Genomic DNA, 24,652 nt, shown 5'->3' on the forward strand with positions numbered 1-24,652 from the left:
GGTATTCTAATACAGCTTCCAAAGGTAAGGTTGTACTTAAAAATCCCTGATTTAAAGTGTTGATTAGCAACAGCTTCTCATTTTACCAACTGGTTTTTAAGCAGAATTAACGTACTTAGTTTCATAGGTTTGGCTGTAAGAATTTACCATTACAATTCAATTAATCTCACATCTTGGCTGCTCGAATTTCCAAAGAATAGTCTCATTAGTCAAACATTTCCGGGAAGAAATAGGTAGGATAAGAGGAAAGTTCAAAGCAAAACTTTTTAACATCTCTAAATATAAACTCTATTTTTTCTCAGGGTAATAAAAAGATGAAAATTACTTATAGAAAGTGGAGCATTAAAAAAGTCAGAAAATACTCACCAAGATAGACCTAAAATTCCGATGCCAGAAAAAAATATAATTGCCAAATCTAGCCTCAAAAAGGTTCATCTGGTCACACTTGTGTGTGTTTACGAGCTACGATGAGAGCTGCGAGAATAGCAGAGAAAATCTTAAATCGGTATTATGTCTACATATGTACATATGTATGTAGATATGTATGTGTTAATCTAGTAGCAGAGCTGTGAACAAAGAGTAACGATACGAGCCAAGAAAATCGCTGATGGAATTTTATTCACTCTAGTCGCTCTTGTCAGCATGGACACTGAAGTTCTTATAAAAGAAGTTTTTGCGAGACCCGGATTGTGGGATAAAAAAAATAACAACCACCACAATATATTTGTGCTGGAAAAACTATGGGAGGAAGTGGCTGTTGAAATGAAAACTACACGTGAGTAAACTTTCATAATAGATATTCAATTTATTAGCTTATATTGTTAATCATGCTGACATTTTCGTTTACCAAATAGTGTATGACGTATGTATGTATGCACACACATTTGCTTCAATATTGTCATAACTCAAAAAATACAAAAACTGAACTAAGTATGCAGAAATTACGGAAACCTCTTATTCTATGTTGTGTAATTTCATAGTTGTAACAACTACCAGTAGCTCACTACAACAAAATATGTGTATTATTTTTTACTATGGGAGTATGTATGTGTATGGTTGTGTTCGATAACAAAAAAAACCACCACCAGCCAACTATTGAAATCAAGAGCGTAAGCGAAAATTCTCTCCCAAAGAGAAGAAAAAAGTAAACGAACAGAAAATTATCCGAACATATAATTGCAAAGACATGAAGAAGAAGACAAACCAACTGACTCCGTTTATGTTTTATGTGTAAACAAACAGAAACTCATGTTGCCTTCATGGATGAAAAAGTGAACGTTCAATGTTCGCCAGGAACAAATGTATGTGGAAATGAAAACTAGCTAGCACTATCATAAAGTCACATAGCAGGCAGCCAAAAACCAAATAAAATACCAAAATTCGAAGATTTCGTTTTGTTTGTTTACATACTAGGCCTTTTTCAGGTGCCGAAAATCCCGGGATTATTGGCAAATAATCTCGGGATTTGTAATTTATTTTCTTTTCTTTTNAGGCCTTTTTCAGGTGCCGAAAATCCCGGGATTATTGGCAAATAATCTTGGGATTTGTAATTTCTTTTCTTTTCTTGTTTTATTTAATAATTAATATTTGTTTCTAAATGTGTAGCTCATTATACATAGAAAACAGTGCGATAGAAAATTTTACACACTAACATCAAGATATTCGCGAAATATAGTAAAATTGCGTTTTTAGTTGTCACTCTGACGACAGTAATTCAAAAATGATTTTAAAAATTCAGTGAAATGTGCTTACAGCTAATTTCACGAAAGCAATTTAAGTGAAAAATTGACAGAAAATAAAAAACCATTTTCCATTTAAATTACTGGCGAAACCGGCTATTAGAGAAGAAGTATGGGTATCAAATTAAAGAGGAAGTTCTGAGGAATTTAATCAGGTTCAGTTTTTCAATCATTTTAAAATTTTACCTTGAAATTTCGCAATACATATTTGTTTTTGAAAAAATTATATGTTAAGGACTTATATAAACTCGATAACATCCTCGAATTTCGTCCTTCTAACTTTATCAGCTTACAAAATTACCTATTACCTGCTTGCGAATCTAAAATATTTTAATTTTTTTAATTCTAAAAAAAACTGTTTCATTTGGTACCCATATTTTTATCCTACATTGCATTGAATTTCTTAAATAACTTTTTGAATTAATCATATCTTTAGAGTTACAAACTACGTTAAAATAAATCCTTATGTCGGAGAAAAAAACGCCATTTTAAAAAAAGGAGGTTTCAAACCCATTTATTTACTATTTATATAAGCCATTTTTTCGATATAAGTTCTTGAAAAGCAATGAATATCTAAATGCCAGGACTATAGATAAACTCTGCTAATTCACGTTGAAAAGTATTTAATAACGTGTTTAAGTGGATTCTAATGAATTTGAAAGTATTTTTGGTTATTTACATGTGTGAGCTGAGCGTGTTTACATACAATATAAGCAAAAGTTTGCAACCAAAATTTGGAGGTTAGGTTGAAGTTGATAGAAGTTACCAAGTTTTAGTAGAAAGCGATCCCGTACTTTTCAATGTTACTCTCTCGCTCTGAGCGATTTTTTTTTGACAGTTTACTAGTTTTAGTCCGAGGAATACGGGATTGCACCAAGGGTGTTCGCAACACTCTTACCAATTTTCAGCTTTATGTGAATTATTGTAAGCTTACCTCTATTTATTGAGCTAACTTGACTGGGCTTATTTTTCTTTCACGTAACGGAAAAATCAAGGCATAATAAACAGGTAGTAGCAATAAAGCAAATGATTTGTTTTTTCAAATTATTTGATCTGAAACTATCAAATATTGTTAATTTTTTTGACAAAAATTGGCAAAATGTATTTGCATGTGAATCTTCAAATGATTTATTGATGCTTCTGGAATGAAACAAATTCACAAGGAAAGAAAGTCGCACAATTTTTTTCACATGGCTTACTATGATATTAAAAAAAATACTACTGGAGAATAAATAAAGTAGTGGAGCTAATACTAAATTTAAATTTTTTTTAATTGTACCAAAATTTGCTAAATTCTAAAACATAATATTTTTCATATAAAAAAACTTTGAAATTTTTAATTGAATATAAAAATTTTATGTAATTTTAATTTTTTTAATATTAATCTTTTAAAAAGGTAATTGTATCTGGATTTTCCGTGCTTGGTTTCGTGAAAGTAAATTGAGAGATAGAGCTTTTATAGTGCCGAAAATGTTGTAGATCGACGCACTTCAGGCACTCGAATGGCTCTAGTTTCAGACGATCTGTGTATACAGCTAACTATAACAAACTCCAGTAATAATAAAATTGAAAACATCAAAAATTGTTATAAGTCGGTTTAACGTTAAATATATACTCATTTTACTACATAAGTACTAAAAAAATTATATGTTTATAATAATTTGAATGATCTATGAACTTTTTCAGCAATTGCAGCACGAAAAAGGTGGAAAAGCCTGCGTGATAAGTTCAGGACCACCTTTACTGCTATCCCCAAAACGAAGGCAGGCGATGCCCAGTTCGCTTACAATATGCACGAGTGGAGATATTTTAGAAGCCTTTTGTTTTTAAAAGATCAATTTTCAGCTAGAAAATCTTCTGGAAATTCCGTTGAAGATACATTCGAAGGCTTGCTAAACGATGCTGACGATGAAGGGGAGAAAGAAATGAAATTTGTGCTTCCACCTCAGGAAATTTATGACGGATGTCGCCAAGATTTTACGCCTTGTTCGTCGCGGGCTTCAACATTCGATGAAAACCCTCCAAAGGCAAAAAGGTCCAAACAAGATAGCCTTGGTGATGCTTTACTGCAGATAGAGATGGAAAAGCTTAACTATTTAAAAGAGCAAGAACTGCACAAACAAGACGACGAAGATTTGAGTTTTTTCAATAGTTTGTTGCCGGCCGTTAGAAAGTTTTCAACAGTTGATAAATTGGATTACCGAATGATGATATTGCAGGTCACTAGAAACTTTTTGACGAAAACAGAAACTGACACAGTGGGAGCAGCAGCTGCTCCGGTCTTTGATGATATACTGTAAGTTAGAAAAGCGATCATAAAGTGATTTTTGTACGGTATTCACAAGCTTTTTATGCTTGGTGTTTTCTTCAATTTTTTATGAAAGTATATTATAAAATTTTTATTTAAAAAAAAAAAATAAAAAATTAATTAGAGGTGTGGTGTGTGATAGCATTATAAATTGCAAGTTTAAAGCGTTATACAAACATATGTAAAATTTTAAATTATAATTTACCAAGATTTGTTACATCATACACTGTCGACGAAAAAATATAGCATAAAAACATTGTGAATATTGTAAGAAAATCCCCGTATGACGGTTTTGTAACTCACTGTATTAAGCAATGATGTGAGAAACATCAAAAAAACTTAAAAAAAAATAATACGTATGGAATTTAGCATATTCTGTCATTAAATGTACTTTTTAATTATACTACTTTTGAATTCCCAAAATTATGTTGTTTTTAAATAAATGACGTAGGGTACTGCTTTCCTTATGGTTATCATTAAATGTTACTCGGGCGAATTTGGTTTTTTTTAGCATTGACTAAATTTTCATTAAAATATAATCAAATGTCTCATTCTTCATTCTTCAATCTGACGGGTTGCAGTCTTACCTTTCATAAAAATTATTAAATTCCCTGGATTAGTGTTGAAAACTGAAGAAAACATGTATCAAAATTTTCATCCAAAATTCAAACGTTTTTCTCAGAAGTGCTAAAATTTTTTTGTATTCATTTTCATAGTCGCATTTACTTCCAAATAACGAATAAACACATTTTTTTTCTATTGATAGAAAATCGCAACATATTCACCAAAAATTCTAAAAACTCAACGGTAATTCCTAGACACTTGAAACTTGCACATTATTGAATTACAATTTAAAGAACAATAAAACTGTATACTGAAAAAAATGTTAGCGCTTCTGAGAAGTAGTTTAAAATTTGGGTGAAAATTTGATGAGTTTTTTTACTCAATAAGCATTGGGCTTGGTTAACAATTCGAAAATTATTGAAAAACGAATCTTGTTTTCGAGTCTTTCCTTCGATAACGAATGTGGCATAGGGTAGTATTCGATTCGAGAACTAGGCCATTCTCCAGCAAAACGAAATCTTCATTATCCAATGAATTTTCACTTCGTTATGAATTCGAATTCCAGTCAATTATCTAAATAAAATTATAATGAGACAATCATCGAGAATGAGCTGGATTTCACTTCCTCTATGGTTACTGTGGTTTCCATAGTTTTCGAATCCATCTCGAGTGTATTTCCAATATACTATGAACGTTGGAAAACTAAAGTTGGTTATGAGTTCGTTCTCAGTTCGATATGCATATTGGATATCGAAGGTCATTTTCAAACGATCAACACAATGTTTATTGGGTATTGTTTTATAATTAACTCTATTTTAAATGGAAAAATTTAAACTCACGTTAAACCAGTTATGGTTGCGGCATTTTTTTAAATGTGCTAAAAGTGGTATTTTTCGTAGTTCCTTCCCTTTCCACTGCAGCACCCTGCGGAATCTATTTCGGAAATAGTTCGCGTTTGGTTCACACGGTCATCGAAACAATATATGAAAAATAATTGCAACGCGCTTCACTGGGACAGTAAACGATCAACAGATTGCTTCTGCGATAACCAGCGAACGTTTGACAATCGAAAAATTTTATAATTTTTAACACCAACGTAGTAGTTTTAAAGGGAGAATTTTCCAATATGGAACCCGCCTTAAAAAATAATGGGGGTTTAGAGCGGCTTTTTGTGATTGTAAATCTGTAAATTTCATTTCATTATTTATCGAAGTATTGATTTTTATGGAAAAGGCGCCGCAGGTGAAAATTTTTAATAAAAAATCGCGCGATTGCTGATAAACTGTGAGTTAGAAAATTTTCCTGCAAAAAATGGTTTTTTCCCCAAATGTTTTATTTCAAAGATATAATTTTTTCCCAAAAATAATTTTTTTCAAAAATTTTGTTTTTCTAAAAAGCATATTTTAAAGTGTTGAAAATTTTTTAAATTTTGATTGAACGTCTTTGTTTTAAAATCTAAAAAACGACTTATCGTCTGAAAAGTTTTGCACTGATATTATTTTTTAAATTCTTATTACCAAAAATTTTTTTCCAGTAAAAATAATATTTTCCGAAAAAAGCTTTAATTTGGTCAAACACACTTATTCCAAACAACAGTATTTTTTTCTAAATTATATTTTTTTGTAAATGAAAAAAAATTTATACAATTTTTTAAAATTGTTTCTGAATTAAAAAAACTTTTTCAATAATTTCATGATTAAAATAGTTAGCTAAATGAATATGAGGCACACTTCAAAAACAGAAAAGATACGTATATAAAACAATTAAAAACTCAAACAATTTCTTTTCGGGTGCAGTAACTTTTAGGAAATATGTTTCCCATGGTCCTTAAAGGATTAAAATAAAAATTTGTAAATATTATCTCAAATGATTTTCGGTGAGCAAATAAAACAATTGTTCTGGGTTTTCTTACAAAAGAGTGAAATCTATTATTTATTTTAATAATTAGTATAATTTTATTTTTGCACTTTAATTTTTGTATTAAACTTTAGTTTTGTTAAATTTACAAATAATTCTTAAATGCTCATTTATATCGTATGTATGTATGTTTATAATTAAATATTTTTATGATGATAAATAAAAATAGTTTAAAAATTCGAACATTTCGCATTGGTTGTGTTAAAAATATTGGACAGTGTAAGTATGCGTTGCTCTGCTCGTGTCAAATTTTATATGAATTTAGGTGTTATTACATATTTATCTTGAATAATGACGCTTATAAATTTAAAAATCGCTTATCATTAAGAAAATTGCCATTGGAAGTAAATGCTAATGGAAAGACCTAAAAAATATACAGTTGCTCAAACAAGTTTGCACACGTCGATTTTTTAAATGCTCGCAATGTTTTTCAAGTTAAAATTTTTTAGTTAGTTTTTGTTATAAAAATATTGTTCACGCTTTAAGTAAAACCGTATAAATCAAAGTTACAAACTTATAAAAAAATTAGAAAAATTCAACAAATTTTCAGAAAAATTTTGATCTTTTGGATCTGAATTTTTATAACATTTTTAGAATTAAAAGTTCGAAATTTTGATAAAATTTTGTTGAAATAAATTTTTTTTTTAATTTTAAAACTTTGATTTATGTGGTTTTTGTTAAAGCATGAACAAAAAAAATACTTTCAAAACATGCATTAAAAAAAGTAAAAATGTGAGCCAGGTCTTTAAGTCACTGTAAGTNCATAACGGCGTCTCTGGTAAATTTTGGCCGTCGACCAGTGTTATTTATGGTTAATTAAATTTTACAGTTAGTTTTGTAATACAATTTCGGCTATTTGAGTTTAATTATTGGAATGTGGCTTAGAACAAAAGATACATATGTCTCTATCTAATTTGAATTAAAGTTCGAAAAATTTAACATTCAATGTATTCTAATGTGAAAAAATCTTCCCATAAAAACTTTCCTCGTAATGTTTTAAACAAAATTTTTCCTACACTATGCCTAGCTTTAAATTTATAAATACTTAAGAAAATACTTAGTGAAAGTAAGTTTTAATTTCCCAAAAAAATTTCGATAAACTTCCAACATTTACTCGAATCGATTAATTTAGCAACGTTTTCGTAGGCAGAAAAATACAAATTAAAAAACTGTGTCCTAACTTTATCTGCTTTAAATAATAATTATAAACTTTTCGCTTAAAAAATACTAAATACAAAAACAAAAAAAAAACAATAAATTACGTACTCCTACGTACTCCTTGGGCTGCTCAAAATTTTTTAGACCGCACCACAGGAGTAACAACAATTTTGCTTGTAATAATCGTAACTGCAGAGTTTCGCCTTGACAGCCCACTGGCAATTGTTAAACTCGTCCACACAGGAGACAGCAACGTCATTTTGCAGGAGCTCTAACTGTGGTTCTGAAATAAGAAAAATTTGTTTGAATAGGTAGGTACAAATTAAATTTTAATTTAAAATTAGCTCAAAGAGCTAAGCAATAATGATCTAACACGAATTTTATTACTTCAACCTAAACTTTAATCAGCTAATTTAGTTCAAATAAAAACTTTTATCCAACTCACTAAATGCTCGATGCTTTAAAATATGTATGTATGAATGTATGTGTGTATGTATCACAAATTTCAATTCCCTTGTGTATCGTTCTCTTAACCCTGGAAGGTCATGGTTCGTCGTTTCGACGACGCGAGTTGTTATTTTACCATTATCGCTGTTTTCCTTTGTTTGTATAGTGCTAATTTTTGTACAGCGCTAGACGGTGTTGCGCTGTTGATGTGTGCGGTTACTTAGATTCATGCGCTTCGTGTAAGTACTTCTTTTTTAAATGTGCGTAATCGAAACGACGAAGGATGAACTTTGTGTATGTTTTACGTTGATGTTTTCAAAGTAATTTTCTTAAGTTTTTTTTTTGTATTTGTATATATATTTTACTTGTGCAGTTATAACACACGATGAATGCAACCAAAAGTTATATCGAAGAAGAAAAAAAAATAATTGCGCAATTTGGCCCCCTTCTAAGCGACGCTTAACAAATCATCCGTGCAAAATGCCAAAAAAGTGTCTGTGGAGAGCATAAAATAAAGCTTTGAGCCTCTTGCACAAAATGAGAACTGTCGTATCTGAAAATTTTTTCCTTTTTTGGTTCATAGTATTATTTTCAAGAAAAAAACACTTTAAATGAATTATATGTACTTTAAGTTATTTATTTTTTATATTTTCTAATTAATGTTTTGTACAAAAAGCCAAATGAATCAGAGTTGTGAAATCTTGAATTACAATCAAAAGACTAAAGAAAAACTACTTGATATTTGGGATATTGACAAAGGTGTCGTAAGTGTCGTATTGTTGTATGTCGTAAACTTTAAACGCCTAAAAAATGCATTAAGATGGTTCGCAAAGTATCATCAAAGACATATTATGAGATTTTGCAATGTTAAAAAATAGCTGGTTGTCCATTCAAGTTCTCTAAACATTTATTTAAGCTTTTAAAGTTTACGACATAAAACAATACGACACTCACGACACCGTTGTGAATCCCTCAATTGTTTTATTTAAAAAATATATAAACAAAATAATGTGAAAATAATAATTTTTGTGCATTTTGATACACAGGTTAATTTAATAACGCCTTTTAGAAATGCCGTCGTCGAATCGACGAAGGATGACCTTTGCGTTATAAAAATAACGATGACCTTCCAGGGTTAATTTGCCTTATTTAGGGCCAGTTGTTCAATGTCTGATTAGCACAAATCAGAGGTAGAAGCTCCGGTTAAATACAAGGACTGCTTTATCGATCACATGTTATATGCATGATGTCGAAGATGTCGATAATGATGTTTAACCGGCAAGTAGTGATAACCAGACATTGAACAACCGGCCCTTAGTATTTCTTACTCTCACTCCAAAGGACTCCGCAAAAAACACACATGCCGGACCTAAAAATTTTTTGTTTGTGCACGCTTCAGACACCAACAACTTGCAAATGATTTTTCGTCTCCAATAGTTCTCCAGTGTATGAGCAACAACACTCCCTCCCACCCACACTCCCACCCATCCACACAAACCATCCACTCTCTGTCCCACAGCGATGTTGTTCGGAAGTTCTTGCGTTTTGTCGTTAATCGATTTTCGCATTGTGTTCGCGGTCAGCAAGTAGTGCGTGCCTTTGTACAAAGTGTAGTGAAAGTAATAGTTAAGTTAATTTACAGGTCTATTCTGCACGTTACCGAAGATTTGGTAACCGGAAAATTTTATTACCAAAAAATGTTACCAGTTCTTGTCACCGCGATTCTAGGAACGTTGGTAATGCAGTTAAAATATTCAGTAATTCAGCTATGAAGAATTGTGCAAATTCTGGCATTGCATATTTCACGGGGCAATACTTTGTTACCAGCTTATGAGATGGTAACAAAATTTACCGGTTACAAGAGTACACAGAATGCGAAAAGGGTTTAAAAATTTACAGACACTTTAATTACCGGTTACAAACTTTTTATTACCAGAGCAGAATAGACCTGTTAGTGCAAATATTAGTAATTGTAATAATATGAAGCAGCAAAGTAAAAGAAAATTCAAAATATAATTGATTACAAAATGTGCGGGCATTAGGCGTCGGCAGTGATCGGACTTCTACCACATTGTGGTAGATCTACCAATTTTTTGAGCATCTACCACGCAAGGTCTGAAATCTACCACATATTCGCGTTTTTGAGTACCTAGTTTTATTTTTGCTCGACATAATTTTCTTAATTTTAAGAGCAAAAATTGTCCAACACTAAAAACTATATGGTAACAAGAATGATATATGTATGTAAAACAAGATTCCGCATTTCCGGCAGCGATTAAATTTCTCAAGTAAAAGTAAACAAAGCCGAATGGGAGGATAAAATAAACTGTAAAATCGTAAATTTTCTCAATAATAAATTTTTCGACAGCAAACCTGGTTTCATTATGTTAAATTTTAAAATATATGATTTATAAAAAGAATTAATAGCGAAAATTAAAAAAAAACGGCGATTTTTGTGAAAGTATTAGCAAATTTCAGTGCATCTAAAGTTTCTGAGGCGTTGTTTACATTTACTTGAGAATTGTCAAAATCAGCAAATCCCAAGTAGCGGTATCTGTAACGTGCCACATTTGTTCGCTACATCGTGATGTGATAAAAAGAAATACTGGCAGCACTCCGCAAGGCTGAAAAAAAATTATGCTCGAAAAATATCTTGATATGGAGGAACCTTCAATCTTGCACTTTGTTATACTAAAATTATTTTTTTTTTTAGAGTAATTAAAAAGTTTACAATTTAGCTGAAACCTTACAGAATTTCTTTAATTCTTGTACAAAATTTGATCCAAAGCCTGAGATCTACCCAGTGTTACCGATGTGCGACTGAAGTGTCAAATTGACACTTTTTGGAGATCGATGCCCCTTGACACCGACTTTTTAAAAATATGCTTATTTTGACACTTTTTCAAAAAAATCATGCGACTGTTGCCCTTTTCTTTGATCTAAAATTTGATATACACATTTTGACAATTCCTTCGTAAATAATATTTTTCTTTTGTGTTTAAAAATGCTTTTAGTATTTACTTTTCAAAGGCACTTAAAAATTATACCTCTGGCCTGATTTGGACTGATTTCAACGTCTTTATTATGTCAAATATTTTTGAAATAAATGTCCAGACGTAGCATGAATTAATGCATCGTTTTTGTAGCTTAGCATTTCCCCCAATGTATGTGTGTTAAATTTATTATTTATTTAATAATGTAGGTACTTTTTTTAACCGCAATTTAGTTTTCATACTAAATGCAAAATATGCATACTGCGTCTTTTTAATACATCCCTCATCAATAGGTTATTATTTTAAGAAAAACAACTATTTTTGACAATTTATTCAAAATAATGGGGAAGAGTCATAGATGAAATAAAGTCTACTCTAAGCAGCTTTTTTGGCAAATTTTCCGTTGAAAAAAGCTAAATCTAACGTTAGAGTCGATTTTATTTCGACCATGAATATGCTATACTGAGTTTCGAAAAGTAAAATAATGAAAGTCTTTACATCCATGCTTTAAACGATTTGAATGACTTTAAGACACTTTTTTTCCACTATGACACTTTTTGCGACTTTCGAAAAATTTTCAGCGGTAACACTGGATCTACCACATTTTTTTTGAAATCTACCACATTTTTTTCCAGATTCTACCAAACAGGATTTTTTCAAGTCCGATCACTGGGCGTCGGTTGAGCAAAAAATGGTCGCACATAAAGGTGCAGTCAGACGTGTGTATAATTGTGAGCATATTCTTAGGCCGCCGCATGGCATGAATAATTAAATTTAGGAAATATGATGCAGAGTCGTTTGAAAGCAATTTTGTGTGATTATTTTCGTAATGAAAATTAAATGTGTGCAATACATAATACCTAGATGAAAGCACAGATAACACACATTGCGGCAGTCAATTTTACATACAAAAAAAAGCAGTATACTACATGTTCGCTAAACTATGAGCCAAATATAGTAAAACTGCGGTTTTAGTTTTTCTCTCTGACGTCACAATTTTTTTAAAGGACTTTGAAATTTAAATATATGATTATTTCAAAAATTTGTTTAAAAAATTCAGTGCAATGTAGGAACACAGTGTGGATATCAAATTAAAGAGAAAATACTGTAGAAATAAAGCAGATTGTAAACTATAGTGCAAGTTTGAAGTTGCTAAAAAATTGCGTTGATTTATGGCAATCTTTTTATTTTTTGTTGAAGATGTAAGTAAATTTTCTTCCATATAAAATATGTTCGACGATTTTTTAAGAAGGGGGAAATGAGCAACACCTTCCACAAAAATAAAATGCCATAAATCAACGCTATTTGTCAGCTACTTAAAACTTGCACTTTGTTATACTAAAATTTAATTTTTATGCAATTTTATTGAATTTTTCAGAGTTTTGCGAAAATTTCTGGATTTTTTTTTATTATTTTTATTGTAGTATGACCTATAATTTTATACAAAATTTGGGGAAAGAAATTAGAATAAAAACCTTTGCATACAATGGGAAAAATCCTCTGCACAAATACTTTTCCCCGGTACTGGTATATATGCGGGTAATTTTGCATTTCGGTGATTTTGTTTATTTTAATTCCATCTTAGTGTTATTTGGGATTTTCGGGAAATATTAAATTAATGAATTTATAAAAAAAATTAAACTTTTTTTTTACAAAATTTGATTATTTTGTAAAATTTTTAAATAAACGATTATCGTAAACGCCATTTTGACAATTTGTAGTTATAGGTGCAGTTATATATTTCAAAATACGATTTTTCGATTAGTTTTTGTGCATCTCCCCTAGTTTCCTATATACTGACTAAAATTCCATCGGCAATTTAGTAAACGTTGAATTAATAATACAGTCCTACCAAACCAAACACAAAGATATATCTTTTAGTTTTCGATATATTGAGTAATAAATAATATAAAAAAAACTTTTTAATATACAACGCTTNCCACGTTTTTCATTTTCAATTTCATAGATTGTTTATAATGACTTTTGCTAAAATTTCAAAATCAAAAGTTATCAAAACAAATTCTATGGGACTGAGAAGTATTATTTTCTACTTTTTAGTCCATTTATAAAAGCGTTGTATATTAAAAAGTTTTTTTTATATTATTTATTTTCTACTTTTTAGTCCTGTCTGAATAAAATTTTGCAATAGATATTAAAATAATTCAACGATATTAATAGAAAGGTGCACACACATGCATTTACATATGTATGTACATACAAACGAGCACCAATTAATTTTATTTAAAGAAATGACGTGTCGTCTATTTCCGGTGTAGCAATCGTAGTACATAGGGCGACATCTAGATGTCATCTACCTCGCCCTATTCACTATGCTTTTTTATAGGAGCTTTTCAAAGCTTTGCTTGATGGTGTCGGACACACAACATTGAAAGTTTCTGGAACACAACATTGAAAGTTTCTGGAACACAACATTGCAAGTTGATAAAAGCATTGTAAAAAGTATCGTTAAAACTGTAAAATATGCTATCACGTACGACCGTCATACAAAGTGCCTGCAAAATCGTTGACCAATGGAGCAAATATAAAAAATAAAATAATTTACTATTTCGTGAAACTGAATTTGCAAATTTATTTCATCTTGATGGTTGTTCTACTTGTTGAATACATGTCAGTTCCGATACAATTTAAAATATGCAATTACAATTAAGTAATATAATTTTTGTGATTTGATACTTTTTTCTTCAATGTCCTACCTTCCATCAATATTTTGAGTATTAATCGATGAAAAACTTAAAATGTAAGTTCTTTATCAAAAATGTATTTGACATTAGTTCAATATAAAAGATACTCGTATTATAATACATTAAACATGTAATAGTCTTTAAAGCTTATAAATTTTCCTTGCATACTTTCCTCGTTTATATCCCAATGTCTATAGATACTGAGGGTTATCCCTAGATTTTTCTAGATTTCGATTTTATCAAAATGTTTGCATTTTGTAGTAGGCTCACCGCCCTCAGAAATCAAAAAATTAAACCATGCAGATTCTTTGTCGCCACATTTGGTCTTATAGGGGGCATACACGATGCGTCTGACTCGCGAGTCATTTTTGTACGTGTTGACTCGCCTTCGACTACACACAGTTGAATCATTCAGAGTCATCACGGGACTCATGTTAGTGTAACTAACACATATTTATTTTCACAAACACATCCAAACCTACTCACGAGTCAGACGCACTGTGTATGCCGCCTATTATGCGGAGCATAATGCAATTTAATAAAAAACACTCATATTTACAGAAATTCAAACCCCAAAACCACGCCAACAAAGTAAAATGAAGAGCAACTCTGCCACACTATATAAGTTTCTTGTGTATTCAATTGCTACCAATTTTTTTCGTTCTTACACAGTTCTTTCACAACATGTTTGAGCAAATAAAGTTTTTCAGGCAGGCTCTGAAATTAACATCCGTGTTCCGTACTTCTCGTTTTTCATGTCAAATGCACGTAAATTTATTTTATCATTTACAATTTCACTTTCACTCCGACTCTAGAACTTGCCACATTGTGCAAATAAGTCTCGGGTCCCGGAGCTGTAATCCCGGGATTTCGGAGCATGGAAAAGTGTTCGGGACCTCGCAATCCCGAGATTCTGGTTCCCAGGATTGATTGCCCTAATAGATACCATTATAGCTCACCTTCACACTTGTGCGTGTTGCAACTGCGGTAGATAGGCTCGCGCAATGAGTAGCGACACTTTGAAGATTCACGCATTGAACTCTCGCGTTCATCGTACTCCAAGCACTTTACTGAACGTCGCTGGGTACCACCATCGCATGTTTTCGTACACTGTAATTTAGAAAAAAAGGAAATCTTTAATTTTTTATATTTGAAGACCATTGGATCCACTCACCTCCGACCATTCGGAGTAATGCCAACGCGGTCCGCAGTACTCCACTTCTTCGTGTAGACAGTTTTCCACCAATTGCGGCTTCAACTCAGGTTTACAGTCCTCATCCGTCACAATTTCCCGATTGTGTATGCAATAGACGGGACGCGATCGTGTTAAATTAAAACAATTACCATTGCACGATGTCCACGGTCCAGCGAACCATTCACCCTTCTCACAATCACGATCACGTTGGCATGGGTGCGTAATCTCAGGCGTTGTACGTGGATCACAGCGATCCGTGTTCGGTTTGGAACGATCACAGAAGATCGTGCGATATTCTACGCCTGTACCGCATTCCACTGAGCAAAATTGATTCCAATCGGACATTAGCCAAATACCGGACTTGTCAGTCTTATCGCGCCCACGGTGATTATGTGTGCCATTGGATCCAGCGTGCGCCATGCGGTAGCGTGCCACATGTGAGCGACGCCTATTCTTCGGGCAATCGCATGGTTTACGCTGGTTTGGCATTTCTTCGATGCAAGCTGAATTGTCTACGTGAATAACAATGCCTGAAGCGAGCTCTTGCACACAACTTATATCGCGTTCACGATAGCCCTCACCCTGTTGGCAATGACACTCACTCCAGTCTTCTATGCGCCAATAGGCAGGACATGGTTGAGTGTTGCAACGCAGGAGATTTTCATTCAGCATCGGCTTCTCGGAATGCATGCAACGGCGTTGTGAATAATAACGTATTGGATTCTCCCGTACGCAGCGTACAATTGGTGTCTGTATGCCACCACCGCAAGTCTTAGAACAGGCGCTAAAACCTACCACTTTCCAATTGAAGCGGCGACGTCGACCCGAGCGCGAATTGCTAGCAAAACTTTCTTCTGGACCATTTTTCAAAAATGCTTCACTCTCTACGGATAGTTCATTTTCTTCTGAATCGGAGGTTATAGGCAGGAGATACTCATATTTGATGCCCGGATTCGAGGACTTGCTGTAGATCTATAGTGGTTATTGAGTTATTTAGAATGAAATTTGAGTATTTGATTTTAAATTACTTACCATCAACTCCAGCATGTCTCTTATGGGGCCTAAGCAAGTTATCCACTCTGTTACGCCTTCGCCCTGCTGCAATCCATCGATACGATGATAGTCGAAAATTGCGCCCAAAGCCTCATAGGCGCCACTATCCGATGCCATATTATCGCCATTGAATATATATTTCTGATCAGGTGAGCGCAGCACTACAAAAGGAATAAGATACAGTTAAAAAGTAGAAAATAGAGGCAGCTGTTCGTTCCAGATATCTTCTATTTACCTAGTAAATTTATGCTGTTCCCCAGTTCAGTTATAGAAATATTCGAGGCACCGGCTGGTATTGTGGCTACATGCACGTAAGCATCTTGTGGCAGCGGATCGCGTGTAAAGATACCCGTTATTGGGCGGCAAATCAAACCGCCACAGTTGACCGAGCCACTATTGGCAGAGAGTCCCGTGATGATGCCTGTTGCGTGAACGGCCTGAAAGTAGTTGCGAATATTGTAATTAGTAAAAGTCAAAATGGAATTAGTTCTTAGAAATAATTCTTAAACCCATGTTATATTAACGGTGTATTTCATAAAAAGGTTTCGTAAGGGCAACGAGGGAAATGTCTTACAAGGATAAAGGTCTTTAACTCAAAAACTTCATATTAAGAAACTCTGGGTTTAAAATATCTTTAAGTTGATACCCAGAAAAATTTTAAGAATTTGAGATCCACTTCTAAGTGCGGTTTTCTCAAGTAGCTTTTAAAATTTATCTGCCCTGCAATCACATTTTTTTTGTGTTTAAGGGGTAGATAAATACTAAAAGCTACTTGAGAAAACGGCCCTTAGTAGATGGAGTAAAAAACTGATGGACTTATGTGCTTCTATTTCCAGCCTAAACATTGTAAGTTCTAGACTTCGTGATAGATATACATAGTCCAATATTTTCAGATACCGAAACGACCAATGAATTTCTCGATAAGTATTTGAGCCTAAAGAAAGAGTAAGACCGAGTACCCTTTCTTCGTCAAACTTTTGGGTGAAATTTCTTTCTAGAATGCAGAGTAATCGAAGAGGTAACATTTCCATCTATGGTGACGAATCCAAATTGGATACTAGCATAGAGTCAGATATACAGATTTTCGAGAAAAGCAGAGGTCGCTCTCACATCTCGATTAAGTAAATAATTTCGTAAGCATATTACGAGTGGAAGTTCTAGGAATTTATATTAAAGAACATGTTATTAGATATCTCAGCATCTGCGAACTGTAGGCGAGTACTTGTCTATACTGAGCTCAACGGACGTAACAATGGGCATTTCATTCGTCTGGGTTATGGGTCCCAGAAGGATAAGTAATAACGATAAGCACATTCCAGAATGATTTCGAAGTAAAAGCACTGTGATATTGCTGGCGTAATCGACTCTTGCGACAGTTGCTTAGTTGAAGGGGCGAGTCTAAAGTGACTCCGATAAAAAAGCGAAAAACGTTGATTGTTTGATGAAGAATTTTAGCTTTAGATCTCTATGTATATGTATTAGGGTGTTTCTAAAATCTTCATTCTAGTTGTAATACATTTTGGGTAGCTGAAGTGTGAAGGGGAAGTGGTTCACGTTTTTTTTTTGTTTTTTAATCCCCAGTTATGTATCGTCGCCTGGATAAACCATTATCGTAAGCGTCACTTTGACGATTTTTTGTTATAGATGCAGTTATATATTCTAAAATATGATTTTTCGATTGATGCTGTTTTTGGATATCTCCTTTAGTTTCCGAGATATCTTTATTAAAAAGTATCGTTAATTTAATGCAAATTTGTATCACATTTTGTCGTATATCACAAAAAGTGGCTGCAAAATTGTTGACAAATACCAACGGTACTTTGACAAAACCTCGTATCTCGTAAAATTAATTCAAAATTGGCCTTTAAATACCACGATTTATTATTTATTATTCTTAATTAACAAAAAGTAATTAATCTTTAATATTTAGTAAAAAACTTACGAGAAAATGATTTTCTGTTATTAATAGAGTTTTTTTTTAGAGAGTGTTTTGAGATACGAGGTTTTGCCAAATTACTGTCGATACACAATGTTGCAAGATTGGCCGTTTTAAATGTAAAGTACAGTTGAACGAACAAATTAAAGTTTTTCTTTCGATTATTTTTTTTTGTAAGATAAATAACAGGGAGACGATGAAGGTCCCGCATTTCTTCATTTGAAACAACTGGTTTCAGCTGTCCTTTGTATTCCCGTCGCCAAAGAAAATGGGGAACGAATATTTCCCCAAATCAATTTGACCCTCTACTGCATGAATTATGCAGGAGGTGAATAAAAAAGTTTTGACTGTGGAAAACACGTTATTTTCCTATTACTAAACCTATATCGAAAGAAAAAAACGATTCGAAGTCATTTGATTTAAATTTTATTTTGGAAAGAAATATTTGGAAAATTCTATGAAAACAATAGAAAACATTTGGGTAGTGGTAAACCAATTATTGATTGACAGAGAAGAGGATGTGTGAATTAATAAAAATATTTTTTTTTGTTGAGTTCCGTGCACACGAATATGAGGTTATATTCAAATGTCATATAACCATAGGCAAACCAATTACGTTCCGTAATTTGTAGTTAACTTTTCAATGTATTTAGTTTGATATATTTTTAAACCATATTTGGGTTCGTATGCGGTAGAGGGTTAAAACAAGAAATAAACTAGACATTCCAAAACCCTTTGGTATCTTAAGAACTAAAGATTTCTTTAAAAATGCTTCAGGAGGTACTAAATTTTAGGTATCGAATCCAAGGCTCAAATGTTTCATTTTATAAAGTCTATTTTTTAGTTAAATAAAATATAAACGGTTTACGTCGTTTTTAATTACAAAACCATAATTTTTTTAAATCTCGTTAATGTTTTTTTTTTTGTAGAAAATACAGTTTTTCCGAAATTATACAAATTAAAAAAAATAAATCTGGCAACACTGCGCATACGACAAAATTCTAAATAAAATCCTTCATAAACTAAAAAATAATAACCAATAAACAATAAAAATAAAATAATTTAAGAGTTTCGTGAACTAGTAACATTCTCCGAGACTTCGGAGAAAATGTACCGTCGCGTTTTTGAGAAATTGTATTCCAAACTGCAAACGCGATTTCCCAAGACCTGCCGAAAGTAATATACGATAATCTTTTATCCAGGCGAACATAAGTATTTGCAGAAACGGGAGGCAGTGTTCTCTCCATAGCAAGTCTAAAAGCGTGATGAAATAGATTTTTTCCGATTCTTTACCACAGAAGCATCACCATAGACACCTTCCTACTCAACATACCTATGTATGTCCATTACGGTGGTCCAAAAAAAAAGTAAAGTCAGAAATTTAATACTCTCACTCGCTAGGCCACTATACCGAAAAAATTATACCCCTGTTTTTTATTTTGAAATCAAAAAAATATGTTGCTTTCATTGCTCTTGCGATAGTCGGCAGACTGTGTAAATCTGTGGAAAAATCTACACTAGACCGATTTAGTTTGATGGTCATATGGCTAGTAATGACCTCTGGCTGTCATTAGGTCACGACTATTTTGAGTGAGGGAGTAACATAGTGCTATTGCATTGATACTTCAAATAACTAGCCAATTTTCCCTTAATTATATTGTTTACGCTCCCTCATTTAGTTCCGCTTACAACCGTTAAGTTTAAAATGTTTGCATAAATTAAGTTACTAAATATAGATACTTATCTTAGTACAATATGTAAATAAAAATAATCAACTGACACTTAACTCACCAATATTGCCAACAACAGTTTCTTCAACATTTTAATTCACTTAAATCTCGATTATTTTTTTTAACTTTATTTATTATTCGTAGAAACTTCTATAGAACAGAAATGTTTAGTTGTCATTCTCAAAAATAAAATAAAATCAAATCAAATCAAATATGTATGTATTTTTAATCGACACGATCCGAATTCTTTAGTGACTAGCGACGTAGGCAATGGATACGGTTACGCAAAGCTGTTCAATAAATCTTACTTAGTGAGTGCGCGCACTAAAAAATTACGAGGCAGAGTCCCAAGGTTCTAACAGTTTACGAGTAAAAACTTTTAAATTTATGCACGAAATCAATAAAGTTGATTTAGTTATCATTAAATGACACTTACAGTGACGGTCCAAAATGGATGAATGATGTTTCGTTTTCAATATTTACAATGTTTTTGGAGCTAAATATTTTTGATATGTTTTTTATAAAAATATGGTACATGCTTTAACAAAAACTATATATACACTTTCAAATTTTGTGCAGAACTTAGATCTACATTTCGAGCCTTTTAACCAACATTTTTAGACCTTTTTTGGGTATGCAGTAGGGATGGGTAAATTCGATATTCGAAGCTTCGATATTCGAACTTTAATCGAATTTTAGCTCCAAAATGGCGAATTTTTGAAATCGAACTTTGTGTTGCTAAAATTCGGATAAAATCGAATTTTTCTAGAAAAAATCGAATTTCATCTTTATTTCCTAAAAAATCAACTCTTCAACTTTCTTCTTTCTGATTAAATTTGCCATCACTGTGTGTGGCACTCCATTTGTCTTAGGAATGCAAGTAAAAAAAAAAACTAGATTTTCGAACTGCTGCATCGGGACAAAAAATCTGTGCCTAGAAGGAACTGTTATTCCAAACTCAAATTTAAAAATTTTGTTTGTAAAAAACTAGTTTTTTTGTTCATATTTTATTTTAAATGTTTAGAGGCTTTTACGTTGGTGGCATGAAGCTTTTACCTGGGAAGACCCCTAGTAAAATTTACCAGAGAATAATTTTCTAGAATATATCAATCTTCTAACAACCTTCCAAATTTGCTTTTTGCGGGATTTATTGAAGTAAGGGTCAAAATGAGCCTTTTAGGCGCGAGCTAATGGGTTAAAATGTTCTTCAAAAATATTTCTCATGAAATTTTATAATATATGTCTTAAACTTTGATTTCGCTCAGACATTCAACCCCCCACTACACATCCCTAGTATGCAGCTAACAAGCTTATACAATTCTAGTAAAATAAATAAGTGTAAGGTTTGAGCCGCAAAAAAATTGCATTGATTTTTAATAATTTTTCTTTTGTTGATGGAAGAATATCCGCAAGACCGTTTGCGAAAAAAATAAAAAAGTCAACGCCAGTTTTACTAAATTTCGCTATTTATATGAAAAAACCGCAAAAAACGTTAGCAAAGAAAATTATTAAAAATCAATGCGATTTTATAGCCGCTCAAAACTTGCCCTCATTTTACTAAAATTTTAAAAGCTTGTTAACTGCATACCCAAAAAATTCTGGTTAAAAAGCTCCAAATTTAGTTAAGCATTTTTGGAATGTTTCTAAGTTCATTATAAAGTTTGAGAGTGTGATTTATGTATATAATTTTTGTTAAAGCATGAACCATATTTTTATTAAAAAAATATCAAAAAAAATTATAGCTTGAAAAGCATTGTATACATATATTAAAAACTAGACACCATTCATACATTTTTGAACGCCACTGTATGTAGCTGATATCCCGTGAATTAAGACTATCAACATTTTAAACAACAACAACAACACCATTTTAAACCATAAACTGTATTTATGTTAAACATAAGTGACAATAAATTGAAACATGAATGAATTGCCTTTTAGCTTCTCAAAAAGGGGCAATAGAAAAATGCCCTTGAAAAATGCAAATAAATTTACGGTAAATCTGTAAACAAAGGCACCATTTTGAAGTGTTTTCCTTTGACAATCGGCATTACTTTCTTAACTGTCGGTAAAAAAAAAAAAAATATTATTGAAATTTACGAGTTTATTAAATCCATTAAAGTATAACTCTCAACTGAGCAAAGCGTGCGTTTGCGCCTGCGTATATTGTCATTTTAATTAAAAGTGTTAATTCGCCCATTAAGCCAAGCATAATTAAGCGGTAAATTACAAAAATGTACCTTTTTTTTTACAAATCATAAGTAGCTGAACACTAATGCGATTAAAAAGAGAAATTTGCATAAGCGGCCTAAAGTTGCTTGATATTTATTAGCAGGAAGTGCTAATTCGACAAAAGTTGATTAAAAGGTATAATATGAAAATTATCTATTTAGTTCTTTTCTTAAAATATCTATAAATAACAGGTTCACAAAAGTTTGGTTTAGTTTTGGAAAAAAAAATAATACTACATATTTATCTGAATATGATCAAAAATATACATACACACAATTGCATGCTTTGTAGTGCCATACATAATTATTTTTCATTTTTTATTCGCATGCTGGCCATTACTGTTCTTAGTTGTACGCACGCACGTACGCACAATGCCAAATCACTCACGCCATCTTCAAATTTATTACACCTACGTTACGGTACTTATTGTTCAAGAAAATTTTCCAATGCAAACATAAATCACAAATTAAAATCTATATTCTAACAATTTCCATGTGTCCATAAATTAGCAGCATTCTGCTCACTCCATCGCACATCTATACAAACTCGCATGCAAACAGATAAACTTATTGAATTGTGCATTTACATACATGCAAGTACATGCATTGCTCTTTGATCCCCATACAACAAATTAATCAGTGAAATCGCAAATGTTTGCCAACAATTTACATCTCTATAGATACACTTAACAACCTAACAGATACAAATTTTTATGATTTACAAGCGCTAGCATATCTGCCGTACATATGTATGTATGTACATTAGGCTGGTACAAAAGTGCATGCGAAAAAACAAAGTCGGAATTTTATTGCTCTCACCCTTTAGGCTTGTTTTATATAAAAAACAAATTATACCGCTTTTTTTTTTGAATCACCCAAAGCGCTCAAAGTTCCCATGTACTTTATGTGGGAAAAACTATTTTTCATAGAAATGCTATAGAGTCCCTGAAAATCAATACTTTTCAATCGACAAACTCTGCTGCTCTTCAGAAGACTTCAAAAAATTATACCAGATTGTTTATTGGGGGTCCGCCCATTGCATTTTTTGGAATTTTTGGGGGATTTATAAAAATAGTTACTACCTATTAAAAAAATTAAATAAACAATCGGGCATTATTATTGTAAGTCTCCTGAAGAGAAACTGAGCTTTGCGATCGAAAAACATTGATTTTCAAGAATTCTCTACCATTTCTACGAAAACCTGTTTTTTCTCCATATAAAATACGTGGCAAACTTTGAGCGCTTTGAGCGACTTCTGATTATATATTTACAAAAAAAAAAAACATGGGGAAATTTGTTTCAGTATCGAACATTCCTAGCGGGTGAGAACATTCAAATTCCGAATTTACTTTTTTTTCTACTACCCTAATTTACATGCGATTCAATAACAAAGGTATTTTCATACGAGCGAGATTTATTATTTAGCATGCAATAGATGTTGACTGGTACAGTTAACTATGTTTTTGCATGCAACAAGTGTCGGTGAGGTCATTTGATAAGAAAGTCGGAATTAGAAAGCCACAATGTGTTGGCTGGGGAAAAAAGAAAATTTGCCAAAATATTTTAGGCTTGCACCTAGATACTGCTGGTGGGTACGTATGCAAATATGTAACCAACTATACATATGTACATTAGACTGCATCACTCCCCATACAAAAAAAAATGGGCTGGGTGAGCTGGACCGATTTGAAAATACCTCCAAAAAATAAGTTTTTTTTTGAATAAAAATAGTTTCGTAAAGATTTTTTTTTTTAATCTCCTCAAATGACAAAACGCTTTAAGCTTAAAAAATATGCATAAAAACTTTTTAAAAAATGTAAAAAAATTTTTTTGCGGAATCGTAATAATGAGATTTTTGATACTGTTTTTTTTAACTCTTTTCAAAGATTGGCTCTTCCGATTTAGACCTAAGAGGTGTCATTTTAAAGGTATCTTCTCACCCTTTTTATTTCTTTGCTAATAAACTCATCCAAAGGATGAAAGAGAAAGATAGGATGAACAAACCTCATTCAAAGTTGGATTAAGATGTGTTGGTATTTAAAAAAAAAAAAAGAATTGGGACACGAATGACTTTTTTTGGACAGAAACAAAAACAGTGTGAAAATAACTTTCTACTGGGATCCCATTAGTCTAAATCAGAACAGTTTTGGCTCAGTTATTCAAGTTTTTCGTAAATCAATCTTTGAAAAAAGGAAAAAAAACAGTATCAAAAATCTCATTCTTACGATCCCGGTGAAAAGATTTTTAAATAATTTTATGCAGATTTTTTGAGCTTAATGTACTTTGTCATCTGAGGGGACTTCTTTCAAAAAGCTCTTGGAGAAAATATTTTTATTCATAAAAAATTCCATTTTTCGAGGTATTTTCAAATCGTTCCAGCTCACGTAAATCTTAATATTTTTCCGAAATATTTTGGTGGAGGTCTTGAAATAAAATGAGTTTTGTAATCCCGGCGGAAAAATCGCAACTTTTTTCGGTGATGCAGTCTAATGTACATACTATTCTTTTGAAGATAAAATGAAGACATGCAGGAGTGTATGTACGTATTTCGTCTTTTGTCAATAAAAAGCATTAACCAAGCTCTAACTGGTCTCATTGGTTTTGATATTTATTTAAAATTGTCAATTCTTCCTTCCACCTACCGTTGCTGTATATACATATTATAAAATATAAGATCTG

At 32.1% G+C, this 24,652-nt stretch overlaps 2 protein-coding genes across 6 annotated transcripts in view; one reads left to right on the forward strand and one right to left on the reverse strand.

Annotated features, from left to right (window-relative positions):
- Positions 1 to 579: 579 nt before the first annotated feature.
- Positions 580 to 4,132, forward strand: LOC108359684 (uncharacterized). The gene is made up of 2 exons (XM_017611646.1): positions 580 to 775; positions 3,426 to 4,132. Exons 1-2 carry the CDS (start codon positions 643 to 645, stop codon positions 4,037 to 4,039), a joined length of 747 nt encoding a protein of 248 aa, XP_017467135.1. The 5' UTR covers positions 580 to 642; the 3' UTR covers positions 4,040 to 4,132.
- Positions 4,133 to 7,336: 3,204 nt separating this feature from the next.
- loh (thrombospondin type 1 domain containing lonely heart) overlaps positions 7,337 to 24,652 on the reverse strand; it is a 125,187-nt gene continuing 107,871 nt past the window's right edge. For 4 of the 5 annotated variants that reach the window (XM_017611636.1, XM_017611638.1, XM_017611640.1 and 1 more), the window contains 5 exons: positions 16,312 to 16,513; positions 16,056 to 16,237; positions 15,003 to 15,995; positions 14,788 to 14,938; positions 7,337 to 7,969 (listed from right to left, as the gene is read on the reverse strand). In XM_017611636.1, coding sequence (XP_017467125.1) covers positions 7,827 to 7,969; positions 14,788 to 14,938; positions 15,003 to 15,995; positions 16,056 to 16,237; positions 16,312 to 16,513 — 1,671 coding nt within the window. In that variant the 3' untranslated portion in view covers positions 7,337 to 7,826. Of the gene's footprint in view, positions 7,970 to 14,787; positions 14,939 to 15,002; positions 15,996 to 16,055; positions 16,238 to 16,311; positions 16,514 to 19,803; positions 19,879 to 24,652 lie in introns of those variants that run through there. The other variant, XM_017611639.1, reaches the window with a different exon arrangement.

The sequence above is a fragment of the Rhagoletis zephyria genome, unplaced genomic scaffold, assembly GCF_001687245.7.
Source record: "Rhagoletis zephyria isolate East Lansing unplaced genomic scaffold, Rhagoletis_zephyria_1.1 Rzeph_scaffold_00434, whole genome shotgun sequence".
Lineage (NCBI taxonomy): Eukaryota > Metazoa > Arthropoda > Insecta > Diptera > Tephritidae > Rhagoletis > Rhagoletis zephyria.